At 43.9% G+C, this 16,441-nt stretch overlaps 1 protein-coding gene across 2 annotated transcripts; it reads right to left on the reverse strand.

Annotated features, from left to right (window-relative positions):
- Positions 1-7,770: 7,770 nt before the first annotated feature.
- ZNF792 (zinc finger protein 792) lies at positions 7,771-15,693 on the reverse strand. 2 transcript variants are annotated; one of them, XM_005588807.4, is made up of 4 exons: positions 15,034-15,693; positions 12,285-12,411; positions 11,652-11,774; positions 7,771-10,988 (listed from the first exon to the last, which is right to left on the reverse strand). In XM_005588807.4, the coding sequence occupies exons 1-4, from the start codon at positions 15,064-15,066 to the stop codon at positions 9,367-9,369; spliced, it is 1,905 nt and encodes a 634-aa protein (XP_005588864.3). In that variant the 5' UTR covers positions 15,067-15,693; the 3' UTR covers positions 7,771-9,366. The 2 variants fall into 2 exon arrangements, with proteins under 2 accessions (XP_005588864.3, XP_065392503.1); XM_065536431.1 differs by lacking the exon at positions 12,285-12,411.
- Positions 15,694-16,441: the final 748 nt, after the last annotated feature.

A 16,441-nucleotide genomic window follows, 5' to 3' on the forward strand; every position in this document is an offset into this window, starting at 1 on the left:
ACCTAAGCTGCCCCCAGATTAATGTAATATTCTAAAATATGTAAACAAATGTAGAGTGACAGAAAGCAGATCAGTGGTTTCCTAAAGATGAGTAGGTGGGTAAGGAGGAAGAGATTACAGAGGGCCCAAGAAAACCTTAATTTCATGGCTATAAACATGTACCAAAACTTGTACATGTTAAATATGTGTAGTTTAAACTTCAATAAAGCTGTTTTTCTTTAAAAAAAAAAAAAAAAAAAACCTTTAAAAATCCTCATTTCCTAATTATTTTACTATTTTCTATGCTTTAGAGGTTATTTACATTTATTGCATCTATTCAGTGGAAACAGAATACAATGGTGTGCTATTGCACGTGTCTTCCCAACTCCATATTCAGAGACATTGTGTTGTAGCTTGAAATTGGCCAAGACAGAAGTATTTACACCTAGGGTATTGGTAAACACTACAAACCAGAACTTGATCTGTTGTTTTATTGGCCATGTAGACTTAAAAAAGTAGAGAATATGTTAATCATTCAGATTAAACTTAAAAGTGTTTCATGTCTCTAGTTTTCCATTGTGAACAGCATAAAATTTTGAGGAAATATTCTTCCAATATTCAAAATTACCCTATAAAATAAATAAATCACTGTAGTTACTTATCGATGAATAACTGCAGTTCCAAAAAATGTCTTTACTAGTTCAATATCAACTAATATTTACTTTTAAAACAGGCAAGAGATATGAGTAGACATTTTACCATAGAAGTTATATGGGTGGCAAATAAAAACATGATTTAAAATATGCTCAAAATCATAAACCCTTAGAGAAATGCAAGTTAAAACTACAATGAGATATTATTACTCCATCCCTAGTAGCATTATGAACATTAAAAACACAGATCATAGCAATTGTTGGTGATTATGTGACAAAACTGGAACTCTTGCTCACAATCGGGGATGCAATTTCATGGGGAATTATACCATTTATGCCAATAAATCTGGTAAATAAAATTAAATGAACAAACTCTCTTTGAAGACACAAACCACTAAAGTTCATTTAAGAAAAATAAATGTATATCCCTATATTTATTTTTAAATTTTTAATATTTAATATTTTAATAAATTTTAAATAAATATACATCCCTATATATATTTTAAATTTTACATCCCAGGGGATGTAAAATGGCATAATAATTTTAGAACACAATTTGGCAGTTTCCTAAAATGTAAAATATTCACCTACCCTGCAACAAAGGCATTGCACTTTTAGATAATAACACAAGAGAAGAGAAAGAATATTTCCACACAAAGACCTATACACTAATGGTTACAGTAGCTTAATTTGTAACAGACAAAAACCCACATGCAACTAATAGAAGAAAAGGTGGGAGTGCCAGAGGAAAGAGAGAAACAAGGAGGAAGAGGGACTTTTTAAGAAATGGCCAAAACTACCCAAATTTGATGAAAGACTTTTTTTTTTGTACCCACACTACACAGATGTAAAAAGACATAAATATAAACACCCAAGAAGCTCAATGAGCTCCAAAAAGGATGAATTCAAAGAGACTCATGCTGAGACACATTATAATCAAACTGTCAGAGACATAAAGAAAATACTGAAAGCAGCAAAAAAGAAGTGACTCATTACATTCAAGGGATACTCACTAAGATTATCAGATTTATCATCAGAAACCTTAGAGGGCAGAAGGCAGAAGGCAGTGGGCTGACATGTTCAAAGTGCTAAAAGAAAAGAACTGACAACCAAGACTCCTAAATCTGACAAAACTATCCACCAAAACTGAGGGAGAAGTGAAGACCTTCCCAATTGAGGGAATGTGTTACCAAGAGAACTGCTCTGCAAGAAATGCTAAAGGGAGACCTTTCAGTTGAAATGAAAGGACATTAGACAATAACTCAGTGCCATGAGAAGAAATAAGGATCTCTAGTAAAGGCAACTACCTGGGAAAATTTTAAAGTTCATATTATTGTAACTTTGGTTTGTACTCCACTTTTTGTTTTTTATGTGATTTAAGAGATGAATGCATTAAAAAATTATTAATCTATGTTTTTGGACACACAATGTATAAAGAGGTAATTTTATGACATTACTATCTACAAGTGTTGGGGATGGAGTTGTGTAAGATCAGAGTTTTTCTGTGTTATTAATGGTAAGCTGGTAAAAGTTCAAATCAGAGTATTACAAATCTAGGATGTGAAATGTAATCTCCGTGGTAACCACAAAGAAAATCGTTATGGAATATACACAAAATGAAATGAGAATGAAATTAAAATGTTTCACATTTGAAAAATCAGGCCGGGCGCGGTGGCTCAAGCCTGTAATCCCAGCACTTTGGGAGGCCGAGACGGGCGGATCACAAGGTCAGGAGATCGAGACCATCCTGGCTAACACGGCGAAACCCCGTCTCTACTAAAAACACAAAAAATTAGCCGGGCGAGGTGGCGGCGCCTGTGGTCCCAGCTACTCGGGAGGCTGAGGCAGGAGAATAGCGGGAACCCGGGAGGCAGAGCTTGCAGTGAGCTGAGATCTGGCCACTGCACTCCAGCCTGGGTGACAGAGCGAGACTCCGTCTCAAAAAAAAAAAAGAAAAATCAAACACACAAAATAGAGAGTAATATAGGAAATAAGGGACAAAAAAGCTAAAATCACATAGAAAATAAATAGCAAAATGACTGAAGTAAGTCCCTCCTTATCAGTAATTACTTTAAATATAACTGGATTAAATCCTCAGAGCAAAACACAGTAACTGGAAGAATGGGTTAAAAAACAAATAACAACAACAAAAAACACCCATGATCCAACTATATGCTGTCTACTAAGTTTCACTTTAGATCCAAAGACACAAATAGATTGAAAGTAAAAGAATGGAAAAAGATATTCCATGCAAATAGTAACCAAAAGAAAGCAGGGATGGACATACTGGTATCAAACAAAATAGACCTTAAATCAAAATGAGGTTCCATAAGACAAAGAGAGACATTACATATTAAGAAAAGATTCAAGACAGCAAGGACATATAACAATTATAAGCATTTATATACCTAATAACAGACCATCAAAATATACGAAGCAAAAATGGACAGAATTAACAGAAGAAATAGACAGTTCTACAACAATAGAGACTTCAATAACCCACTCTCAATAATAAATAAAACAATCAGAAGGCCAATAAGGAAACAGAGGACTTGAACAATACAATAAGCCAATTAGATCTAAAAGAAAATATATAGAATACACTATAACAATAGAATACACTTGCACATGGGATATGCTCCAAAATAGACCATGTTAGGCCATAAATTAAGGATCAATAGATTTAAAAAGATATATATCATATAAAATATCTTCCCTGATCACAAGAGGATAAAGTTAAGAAAACATGAAAATTCACAAATTTGTAGAAAGTAAATGACACTCTTAAATAATCATTTTATCAAAGAAATCACAAAGGAAATTATAAAATAGAGATGAAAGAAAATGAAAACAATATACAAAAACTTGTAGGATACAACAAAAGCAGTGCCTAAGGAAGAAATTTATAGCTACAAAGATTATATTAAAACAGAAGAAAGATCTCAAATCAAAAATCTAACTTTACAACTTAAAAAAACTTAAGAAAAACTTTATAACTTAAGAAACTTAAGAACAATAGGCCAGGTGCGGTAGCTCAGGCCTGTAATACCAGCACTTTGGAAGGCCAAGGCGGGTAGATCACGAGGTCAGGAGTTCGAGACCAGTGTGACCAACATGGTGAAACCCTGTCTCTACTAAAAATACAAAAATTAGCCGGGCATGGTGGCACGCACCTGTAATCCCAGCTACTCAGGAGGCTGAGGCAGGAGAATCGCTTGAACCTGGGAGGCGGAGGTTGCTGTGAGCCAAGATCGTGCCACTGCACTCCAGCCTGGGCAACAGAGCAAGGCTCTGTCTCAAAAAAAAAAAAAAAAAAAAAACGAAACAAACAAAAACACTAAACCAAAAAGCTAGCAGGAGGAAGGAAATAATAAAGATTAGAGCAGAGATAACTAGAGAATATAAAAGCAATAGAGAAATTTTAGTTAGAAATGACTAAAAAAGAATATTCAAATTAATAAAATTAGAAATTAAAATGAAGACACTATGATAGAGTCTATATAAATAAAAAAAAATTCCAAGAGAGCTATGAACAATTGTATGCCAACAAACTGGATGACCTAGAATGGATATATTCTGTGAAACACAAAATCTACCAAGACTGAATCATGAAAAACTAAAAGGCTGAGTACCATGGCTCATGCCAGTGACCCTAGCACTTTGGGAGACCAAAGCAGGAGGATGCTTAAGCCTAGGAGTTTGAGACTGGCCTGGGCAACGTAGGTAGACCCTGTCTCTATAAAAATAAAAATTAGCTGGATATGATGGTGCATGCCTGTAGTCCCAGCTACTCAGGAAGCTGAAGTGGGAGGATCGTTGAGCCCAGCAGGTTGAGGCTGCAGTGAGCCATGATCATGCCACTGCACTCCAGCCTGGGTGACAAAGCGAGACTCTCTCTCTCTCTTTCTCACTCTCTCTCTCTCTCAATGATGAAGAAGAGGAATAGGAAGGAGAGGAAGGAGAGGAAGAGGAAGAAGAATGAGAAGAAGAGGAAGAAGAAAAAGAAAAGAAAAAAGAAAAATTTGAATAGGCCTATCAACACTAAAGACAGAGAATCAAAAACCTCCCAACAAGAAAAACACAAAAGCCCTGACCTGACAGCTTATCTGGTGAATACTACTATACACTTAAAGAACTAACACCAATCCTTCTTAAAATTTTCCACAAAATGGAAGGAGAGAACACTTCCTAACTCATTTTATGAAGCCAGAATTGCCCTGATGCCAAAGCCAGACAAACATAAGAAAACTACAGACCAATATCCCTTATGAACATTGATGCCAAAATCCTCAATCAAATATTAGCAAGCCAAATTAAGCAGCATGTTAAAAGGATTATACACCATGTCCAAGTGGGATTTATTCCTAGAATGCAAGGATGGTTCAACACATGAAAAACAATCAATATACTATTCCATAGTAACAGAATAAAGGGAAAAAAAAATCACCTCTTTTGATGCAGAAAAAGCATTTGACAAAAATTCAATACCATTTCATGTAAAAAAAAACAAAACAAAAACAAAAAATGAAATAAAAGGAAACTATGTCAATGTAATAAAAGCCATATATAAAAAACCCATAGCTAACATCATTCTCAATGATGAAAAACCAAACACTTTCTGATCAGGAACAAGGCAAAGATGTCCTCTTTCTCTGTTTCTGTTCAACATACTCTAAGTCCTAGCCAGAGTAACTATGGAAGAAAAGAAGTAAAAGGCAACCAAATTGGAAAAGGAAGAAGTAAAATTATTTCTGATCACAGGTGATATTACATGTAGATAATTCTAAAGTTTTCACACACACACACACAAAAAAAGACTGTTAAAATTAATAAATGAATTCAGCAAACTAGCAGGATAAAAAAATCAACACAGAAAAATGACTTACATTTCCATACACTAACAATGAACAATCTGAAAAGGAAATCATGAAAACAGTTCCATTTACATTAGCATCAAAAGTAATAAAATGCTTAGGAATTAACCAAGGAGGTGAAAACTTGTACAATGAAAACTACAAAACACTCATGAAAGAAAACAATGCCATAAATAAATGGAATGAAATTCCATATTCACAGATTAGGTAACTTAATATTATTAAGATGTCAATACTACCCAAAGTGATCTATATATTTAATGGAATCCCTACTAAAACCCCAATAATATCTTGTGCAGAAATATAAAGATTCATTCTAAAATTAATATGGAATCTCAAGGGACTCTGAACAGCCAAAAGAATATTGAAAAAGAATAAAGTTGAAGGTCTCACACTTCCTAATGTTAAAACTTACTACAAAGCTACAGTAATCAAAACAGCATGAAATTGGTGTAAGGACAGACATACACACCAATAGAATAAAATGGAGCCCAGAAGTAAACCCTCACATATATGCTCAAATGATTTTTGACAGGGGTGCCAAGACCAACCAATGGGGAAAAGACAGTCTTTTGAACAAATGGTGTTAGGAAAACGGGATATCCACATGCAAAACAATGAATCCAGAACCTTACCTAACACCATATACAAAAATTAACTCCAAAAAGTGACTCAAAATGAATCAAAGACCTAGATGTAAGAGCTAAAACTATAAAAACTCTTAGAGAGGTAGGTGGCAATGGTTCCTTAGATATGACACCAAAGGCAAAGACACCAAAAGAAAATATAGACAAATTGAACCTCATGAAAATTTAAAATTTTCTAATCAGACACTATGAATAGAGTAAAAAGATCCACAGAATGGGAGAAAATATCTGATAAGGGATTAGTACTCAGAATATACAGAAAAGTTGTAAAACTCAACAACAAAACAACCCAATTCAAAAATGGAGATGAGGGGTGGGTGAAAAAAAAAAATGGAGAAAATACTTGAATAGAAATTTCTCCAAAGATACACAAATGGCCAGTAAGCACATGAAATGATACTTAAAGTCACAAATCATTAGGAAAAGCATATCAAATGAGATACTACTTCATACCCTTTAGAATGGCTACCACCAAAAAAACCAAAAACAAGAGCTGGTGAGGATGTAGAAAAACATTTTTTTTTTTTTTTTTTGAGAGGGAGTCTCACTCTGCTGCCCAGGCTGGAGTGCAGTGGCATGATCTCGGCTCACTGCAAGCTCCGCCTCCCAGGTTCACACCATTCTCCTGCCTCAGCCTCCCAAGTAGCTGGGACTACAGACACCCGCCACCACACCTGGCTAATTTTTTGTATTTTTAGTAGAGATGGGGTTTCACCATGTTAGCCAGGATGGTCTCATCTCCTGACCTCGTGACCATCCGCCTCGGCCTCCCAAAGTGCTGGGATTACAGGTGTGAGCCACCACGCCTGGCACTGAAAAATTTAAAACTTTGTTTACTGTTGGTAAGAATGTGAAAGGGTACAGCTCTGTGGAAAACAGTGTATGGCAGGTCCTCAAAAAACTAAAAATAGATTTATTGTATCATCTAGTAATTCTACTTCTGAGGATATACCCAAAAGAGTTGAAAGTAGGGTCTTGAAGAGATATTTGTGCACTCATGTTTGAAGCAGCATTATTCGCAATAGGCAAAAGGTGGAGGCAACCCAAGCATCCATTGACACATGATAGATAAGCAAAATGCAGCACATACAAGGAAATACTAATCAGCCTTAAAAAGGAAATTTTAACAAATGCTCCAACATTGATGAACCTTGAGGATATTATGCTAAGTGTGAAATAAGCTAGCTACAAAAAGACAAATACTTATTATTCTACTTATATGAGGTACCTAGAGTGGTCAAATTCATACAGACAAAAAGTAGAATGGTGGTTTTGAGGGGCTGGGGAAGGGAGAATGGGCAGTTATTGCTTGATGAGTATAGAATTTCAGTTTTGCAAGATTGAAGAGTTCTGGAGACGAATGGTGGTGATGGTTGCACAACAATACAAATCTACTTAATACCATTGAAGTATACACTAAAAATGGTTAGGATAGTAAATTTCATATTAAGTGTATTTCATCAGATTTTTTTAACATTTTTAAATAAACCATAAAAAACTATGGTGCACTCACCCAGAATAGCACTACTCAGTAGTAAAAGGAATGAACTATATATACACACAGCATGGATGATTCTCAAGATAATTATGCTGCACAAAAGAAACCAGACCAAGAAAAAGAGTATAAATACTTTATGATTCCATTGTGTTAATTCTAGAAAAAGCAAACAAATCTAAAGTAAAAAAATGTAAATCAATGGTTTCCTAGGGAAGGCAAGGAGGGACTGTAAAGGGGCATGAGGTAGCTCTGCAGGTGATGGATACGTTCATTATCATGATTATGGTATTGGTTCCCTGAGTGTACATAATAAATGTACAAAACTTAACAAATATGTATAATTATTGCATGACAATTACATATCAACAAAGCATTAAAACAAACTGTTGCACATAAAAATCCAACCTCCTACTCATTTTAGAAAATCCAATTTGGCAACCCTATATTGACTCTGCCATCTCTTTCTTCTTGCCTTGGGAGCAAAGAATGGCTGGCTATGTCATAGATGCTACAATCCCTATAGTATAGGATCTGCTTTTTTCTCAGTCCCTATTTTCCTGCTAGCACAGCACTGGCCTTGAGATGCACAGCACAGAGATGGTAACCCACAAAACCAAAACCTTTAGATTATTTGCTCTGCCAGTAACATTAGTCATAGGACAGAGGTCTAGAGGTCCTGAGAATTTCTGCAAACCCTGAATCCTGCACAGCCACATTCAAGGGAGCATTCATGGATGCACCTTTAGAACAGGTCTATTTCTGCTGGTTTGCTATAATCTCGCCTATTCCCTATTAATCACATCCAGTGTTTCTGTACAAATTATGGTCCCAGCTGGGCCTGGTATGTCTTACAGTTAAGAGATACCTGCCTAAGGCTGAACTTCAGGGCATAAGGCTCCTTGGCAGGTGCTAAACAGCATCTGCTTTACAGTGTTGGGGAATATGGGGCACCCCCTGGGAATAAGGGACCCAATTCACGCTGTTCCCACATGTACTAGAGTTTGTCACACCTGCCCCCTCCTCGGGGCAGATTCATGCCATTCAGACTACAATATTACACCCATAAATTCCTACACTTTTTCCTAGGAGGCCTTGGTGGCAATGCAAATGAGGCCAAGTCTGGATTGACAGTTGTTCTCTGTCATCCTCCTGTCCCCTCCAAGATAATCTGGAGACCCCTTCAGTCTGGTAGATCTTAACTCTGTTCTTGAACCACCCCACACAGTGATCAGAACATGGAAGATTAAAGGCAGCTTTATCATAAGGCCGTTATCATCGCATGAACCAGGGCAATGCACAGGAGATAAGTTGTTGTGCAGAGTAACATGAAGGCTGGACAAATCCTTCACAGGCATGAGACCAACAATGTCCCAGAAAAAGCGAAACCTTCTCTAGGACAAGCTGTCAGCAAAACCCTGCTTAGGACTTCACAGCCACAGGCTGGTCATGTCCACAGCTAAACCAGCCACACAGGGCGGGAATGACATCTTCCCATGGCTTCAGACTACTCCTTATTCCCTTTACGGACTGGAAAGAGAGAGGAGAGGTCTGCCTTCCCTGAGCACAGTGGAGTGGTGGACACATTCTCTGGAGAGCTGCAGTGTGTGGTGCTGACATGGCTTCTATCACAACCCCAGCAGTGAAGAAACGCTGATAAAATCCATGGTAAGAGAATGTAACTTGTCCCCAGAAAGCTTCCAACAGAGCTAGCATTCCTAGGGAACCTCCCCAGGGTGGGTGCTTGGATGAACAAAGTTCAACTTGTAGTTGACAGCACCCTCATAAGGTCTGTTCTCAGAGCTTATCTCTGGTGTGTGCTGTTGCATTGAACAGGGAAGGAGCACATTCTCCATGCTCCTTTCTCTGGTATGAATCTTCTGATGCCGAATGAGGGTAGGCCTTTGGTTGAAGGCTTTCCCACATTCGCTGCATTCATAAGGCCTATCTGGTTTGTGAACTTTCAGGTGCTGCCTCAGATTGGACCTCTGCCTGAAGGTTTTCCCACATTCGCTGCACTCATAAGGCCGCTCGCCAGTGTGAAGTCTCCGGTGGTTATGGAGGCTGGAGCTTTGGTTGAAGAATTTCCCACATTCACTGCACTGGTAAGGCCGTTCGCCAGTGTGAAGTCTCCGATGGCTATTGAGGCTGGAGCTCTGGCTAAACAACTTCCCACATTCACTGCACTCATAAGGCCGTTCACCAGTGTGAACTCGCTGATGTTTCATGAGGTCAGAGCTTCGGCTGAAGGCTTTCCCACACTCACTGCACCCATGAGGCCGCTCACCAGTGTGAACTATCTGATGTTGAATGAGGCTGGCGATGTGGCTGAAGAATTTCCCACATTCATTGCACTTGTAAGGTCTTTCTCCAGTGTGAACTCTCCAATGTTTAATTAGGCTGGAGTTGCAGTTGAAGGATTTCCCACATTCACTACACTCATGGGCACTTCTGCCTGTATGAACCCTCTTATGATGAATGAGGTTGGAACGCTGGCTGAAGAACTTCCCACAGTCACTGCACTCATATGGCTTTTCACCAGTGTGAACCCTCTTATGCTGAATGAGGTTGGAGCTTCGGCTGAAGAATTTCCCACAGTCACCGCACACGTGAGGGCTTTCACCAGTGTGAACCCTGCGATGTTTAACAAGGCTGGAGTGCTGGCTGAAAAATTTCCCACATTCGCAGCACTCATACGGTTTTCCTCTATTGTGAACTTTCTGGTGTTGAGTGAGGTCAGCGGCGTAAGTGAAGAAGATTCCACATTTGCTGCATTCATAAGGCCTTTCTCTGCTGTGGATTCTCTGGTGCTGAACAAGAGTGGATTTGTCACTGAAGGCATCCCCAGAGTCACAGCACTTGTTATGCCTTAGTGCAATGTGAAAATCCACCATACTTTCCGTGGCCTTGTGCGGCTCCCCATCGCTGGGAGTGAACTCACGCTGCAGAAACCCTGCTGTGGCCACAAAGTCCTCCCCGCCCTCCCTGCAGGTGGAAAGCTGATCTGATGTGTGGTCTCCCCAGGTCTTTACAGGCAAAGCCTGGTCCTCCTCCCTTCTGATAGGGTTGTGTACGTTCTGCTGCACCTGCCTCTGGGGAAGGTTTGCACTGAACTCAGAGCCTTTCACATATGCCTCACACGGAAACGGTTTCTGCCTGGGATGTGTTGTCTGGTGTTCAGCCAAATGCAAAATATCTTTCAAATGTAGGCCACATATGTCATAGGGGCAGGTCTTCTGGAGACACAGAGTTGCCTCGGGACTCCTGTCCTGTGCCACTCCTTCTACAGAAACATTATGCTCAGAAGGTAAGTCCTTGCCCTCTGTTCTACGGCAAAAATCTGAAAGCAGAGAAATGCTGGTGAAGTTCGTATAAACTTTAATAGAAGGAAAGAACCCCATCACCTATGCTTGGCTGACCCAAGAATGAGTCCATGGGATTGTTGGCAACACAAGAAGGCTCAGGTCAGGGTAAGGAATAATCTGCTCTGCCATACTGTGCCTGGCCAGGTCACAAAATACGGGAGGCCTTATCAGGACCAGAGACAGAAGGATGGGGGACAGTATTGGGCAGAGAGGCAAGGTCTCCCACTCACTTCTCTTTAAAGGCCTTTTGGCAGGGCCTGGGCTGCTGGTAACCTGTGAGGGCTATGCAGTGCGAGCATCTAGGCCCAGTAAAACCTGCAACTGAGTAGCTGGTGTTCAAGCACATCAAGGAAAAGCATGTATCTCACAACATATTAAGCGTAGGCCAGTGTTGGAAAGTGCTGCAGAGGAAGCTGAAAGAGAGAAACGGAGGCCAGAAAGGTGGGGCATAGGCAAGAGGCCCAACTCCGAATAGCAATGGTAAGTGGATAATGTGTCAAGCACCGGGAAGGAAAAGCAGAGATGTGGTCTGGCTACTGGCTTTGGTATCAAATGATGATGAATAGGAGAGAAGATGCTGGTATGATGTAAACACAGTGGTGGTGTCACATCCTCCCCCAGCTCCCGTCACTGCTTACCAGAACCAGGCCTGCCATAAGCCCCTCTGGCCATGGCTGAAGTCATATCCACACTGTCAGGCACCCAGGGCTCTTTCCCCATCTCCAGCTGGGAAACGATGTGGGACCTGAAAGATATAAGTCCTAAGGGAAAGACAGAGTGGGTGAGTGGCCAGCACTTGCCCAGTTGAACTACCCCATGACAGACTACAGGACAGGAAACTCCGTATGACACAGGGACATCAGGTGGTCATGGCAAGAGGTAATCACATCAGTGATTGGAATTCCTGGCACAGTCTGGCTTAGGAAATATTAGCAAGAGGAAAGGCACAGAATTTAAACCACAGAACTGTCAGATCTGGATAATCACCCAGGAGGGAATGGCCAAGTCAGAGGGAGTCACGCAGCTGACTGCAAGACCCCGCATGCCTGGAGCTTCCCTGCAAGGCTTCAGGCAGCAGGTGTGGGGGCCGCTCAGGGAGAGGAGGGAACAATGTACATAGCTCAGCCCCAGAAGCCACAACACACATACCAGGAAAGCGGGGATGGAAGCAGTGCCAGTGGTCTGGCTGTGGGAAGGAAAGAGCCGTTTCTTGGGCAAAGAGGACAGGCAGAGATGAGCTCGGGACACCAGGGTAGGGGTGACAGCCTTACCCAGCGAGGCTATAAGTGCAAAGTTTTCCAGCATCACATCGCAATACAGGAGTCTCTGAGCCTCATCGAGGAGCCCCCACTCCTCCTGGGAGAAGTAAATGGTCACGTCCTCAAAGGTCACGCAGCCCTGCCATGATGGGGACAGTTTGTTCCATGATCAGTCTCTGTCCTTGGGACTCGCTGTCCATCCCCAGGTCACTCTCCTCCCTAGCTCCATAGCTCCAGGAGGCAGTAGGCCCTGGTTCTGTGGGCGCCTCATGTGACCACTGTGTCAGCCCAGAGCAGCAACAGGCAGGGGACAGAGAGGCTCCCTCCAAGCTCTGGGCCTGAAGTCCATGGCCCAACTCCCTCTTCTGGCAGCCTCTTCCCCTAGTGTCACCAGTGTCACACTTCTCAGATACAAATGTGGACTTCTCTCCCTTAAACCCCAGTCCAGAGCCCTGGGGTGAACAGTTCACACTCCCTCCCACGTGCATTTCACTCTTGGACTGCACCATCCTCACAGCTCCAGACCTCACCACGGCCTCCCATTGCCACTGCCACCCTCTCCCCATCCTGGTCCCTATCATAGCCATCTCCACGGGCTCCCATGTGTCACTCTGCACACAGCATCCAGAGAGTACCTAGCAAACACAGCCACCATCCCAGCCTGCCCCAGATCTTTGATGGCCTCCACTGCCAAGGGCAACACCCAGATAACAGGGAGAGGGAGTGCTCCACCCTTGCCTTGGAGTCCCCCAGCTCCCCTGGCCTGGCTTCAACCTAAGCCACCCACGGCACACATGGATGTCACATACCCTTGGCCTTCTTTGTTGCACATTCTGACCGTGTCATCACTCACACTTATTGAAAAAAGAAAAAAAAAAGCCAACCTCTCTGGCCATCCTACCCCCACCCAAGGCCAGAAACTCTGCCAATTGACCCCTCTTGCCCCAAGTTAATTCCCCAGACTGAGGACAAACCCCATCAAGGGTCACCACAGAAGCCTGGTGAGAACATAGGTGAGTGTGTAAGCACCAGCCCAGGCCTCACTGCAAATATTACCTCCTCTACTGCTAAGCCTCAGCATCCATCTCATTCACATCTACACTCTTTGGGATGATTTGGCCACCTGCCAGACCCTCTGATACACCCACACAAAGCCCCCCCACCACCACCATGACCACTACTGTTCCTCACCTGTCTTTATGATGCCAAACAGGCCACGGTCCCCAAGCAAGAACCCTGCTCTCAGTTTTCCAGCCCCACCTTCCTCTTTTTTTTTTTTTAACATCATTGTCACCATGACCTGAAGTTTCACCTCCTAAATCTGACACACAGCTACGCTCCCGTCCACACACCAGATGGCACATTTTGGATGTTTCTAACAGTTGAAATAAACAAAGACCAATGAAATGAGAAATGCCAAGGCTACTTACCCAAAGCTCACTATAGCAAAAGAGACTCAATGCAAGGTGGGAGTGGGAAAGTTTTATAGCGAAAGAAAAGGAAGGCTTCAGGCATGCCCTGGTTGGAGGCTCCTGTTCGTAGGTGGGTGAACTAGAAGTGGGCATCCTATGTGACTGGTTAGGGTGCATATCTGCCTTTCTCTGGCTGGTCTTAAATCAGAAGCAGGAGCAAACATTAGGAAAGCTGTCTGTGATTAATCAAACCCTGGCCATTTGGGACTGCTCATTACAGAAGTTATTGTTTTAACTTCCTGGATTGTCAGTTCAGATAGCAATCTGGCTTCCTGTGGGTTTGACAGACAGCAGGCTGGCTTCCTGCTGTATGGGTTGTTTATTGTAGATAAGGGGGTTGGTTTCCTGGGCAGAGTTCTATTTGTACACATCATCTGGCCATTGTTCTCATGAATATCCAGTCTCTCATAACCTTAACAACTCTCTCAGAACACCCTGTGTGTTTAGCTGCCCACTCTTCAACTCCATTTGGGAGTCTCTGGGAAATCACAGGCTCAACCTGGCCGAAACCTAACTTCTACTGCTTCCACGGAAAATTCCTCCCACAACCAACTTCTCAGTTCATGAAGCTGGATTCACCAAACCAAAAACCATGGATTCTTCCCTCGTCCTTCTCACCCTCTACATCGCAAAATTTGTTCAGCTTGACTTAAAAGGCATCAAGTTCCCAATCACGTCCTCTACCTCCAGTCCCCACTCTGGTCCGGACAGCAGCAGCACTGGCCTGGGCTATTCCATTAGGCTACTCCTTGGCTTCCCCGCCTGCGGCCCACCCCCATGCAGTTCTCCACTCTGCATCCACAGGGAGCCTGTTAAGACCTGAGTCACAACATCTTCCTCCTCTGCCCTAAACCTTCCATGGCTCCCAACACCCTCAAAACAGAGGCCCAGGTCTCCAGCCTGCCGTTCTGGTCTGTCTTCAGCCCACCTGCTCTCTGGTTCCAGCAGACATAACAGTGACCTGGGTGGGGTTCCTTGAACACTCCCAACTCAGTCTCCACACCGTGCCCAACCCCACCCCCCAAGCTTTTGCGTATGCTGGTTCCTGTGCCTACAAAGCCCTTTCTCCCTTCATCCCCATTACATTTCAGAAACGGAAGCTACTCTATATAAACCCTGCCCTGATTCAGGATCCTAGCTGGGAACGACTCCCTTCCAGGGTCCCCTGACTCAAAAGCAAGGAAATGGAAAAGGTGAAAAGTCCTAGAACAAAGCCATCTTTTGCGTCTCAACGCCGGGAACAGGAGGGTGGGGGCCGACAGCGGACGGCCTAACGCCCAAGCACTCACCTGCGCGGGATCCCGCAGGGCCGCCTCCGCCATCGGAGTCTGTGGTCAAAGCAGGGCCCCACGGTGCGGGCGACCACTGGGCGGGAGAAGGGGGTCTCGCAGCCTCAGGCTACCGCCCACCTGGCCGTGCCCCAGGCGAGATGTGACCCCGGGTTGAGGGTCGCACTCCTAGCCTCAGTCTCCCCCGTGCAAAATGCGCGCGGCGCCCGGGGCGCAGGCTCTGGGGGCGCTGAGAGCGCGCAGCTCCGCCGGGCACCCCCGTTGCAAGGGGTCACGGCTGGTGCAAAGGCGCGGAGGGGATCCCCAGCCTCACTGTCCCCGGCACGGTCCGGGAAAGCCGGTGCAGCAGCTTCAAGGGCGCAGCCGCACCCGCCCCGCCCCCAGCCCGGGGTCCCCAGCTGCTTAGGACTCAGCCTCCCCGCCGGGAAATGACCTGCGAGGCTGCAGCGCAGGAAGTTCCGGCCCCCACCCAGGCGGCCGGGAGAGTCGCGCTCTCCCAGACTGTCATTGGCCTGGCGCCAGCCGCCGGTGCACAGGCAGGGTCTGGGGATCGCGAGTTTCTGCCCAACCTCTCGTCAGGCTGGGGATCCAGGACCGGAAGGAGAACGGACCTTGCCGGGTCTCCACCGCCGCCGCCTGCAGCCCTCGGGCCTTCCCCTTAAAGGGGCCGCTCCCGAGCCTGCGGCCGCCAGCGATAAACCCCGCCCACCAAAGGCCCAGGCGGTGCTCTTCCTGCGCGTGTGGACATCGGCAAGCCGCTTCACCCCTAAAAGACCTAGATTCACACTGGAAATGGGGATAGTACCCAATGGGCGGGGTCTTTGCTTAGTAATATTAAATGTCGCTCTCGTTCAGGGCTTCTCAAACCAGCAACAGCCGCATCACCTGGGGACTGGCTGAAAATGCAAGTTCTGGGGCAACAACTTAATCTAAGGACTCAGAAATTCTGGGGATGGGATTCAGCCTTCTCTACTTTTGGGGGAGGGGGAGGTGGGGGATGGGTCTCATTCTGTTGTCCAGGCTGGAGTGCAGAGGCCTGATCATAGCTCACTGAAGCCTCCATCTCGGGATCAAGGTATCCTCCTGCCTCAGCCTACCAGGTAGATGGGACTACAGGCACGCACGATCATACACAGCTAATGTTTAAATTTTTTATGGAGACTGGATCTCACTGTGTGGCCTAGGCTGGTCTCAAACTCTTGAGTTCAAGCAATCCTCTCGCCTCGGCCTCCCAAAGTATTGGGATTGCAGGCGTGAACCACGGTGCCAGGCTTCCTTCTCTGTTTTAACAAGCCCTCTGGGGACTCCAATGCTGGCTCCAACTTTAGAGCAGGGATTTTCATTGAAATCCAGTAAATAAAATGGGAAAAATAACACTACATGTTGCATGGTGAAACCACCTTTGCAA

Source organism: Macaca fascicularis, chromosome 19 (genome assembly GCF_037993035.2).
Source record: "Macaca fascicularis isolate 582-1 chromosome 19, T2T-MFA8v1.1".
In the NCBI taxonomy this organism is placed as follows: Eukaryota; Metazoa; Chordata; class Mammalia; order Primates; family Cercopithecidae; genus Macaca; species Macaca fascicularis.

Coding starts and splice junctions, on each gene's coding strand:
- ZNF792 (XM_005588807.4), bottom strand. CDS start 15,066: ATGGCGGAGGCGGCCCTGCGGGATCCCGCGCAG. Junction 12,412..15,033: donor CCCTGCGGGATCCCGCGCAG/GTGAGTGCTTGG, acceptor CCATCATGGCAG/GGCTGCGTGACCTTTGAGGA. Junction 11,775..12,284: donor TGCACTTATAGCCTCGCTGG/GTAAGGCTGTCA, acceptor TCTTTCCCTTAG/GACTTATATCTTTCAGGTCC.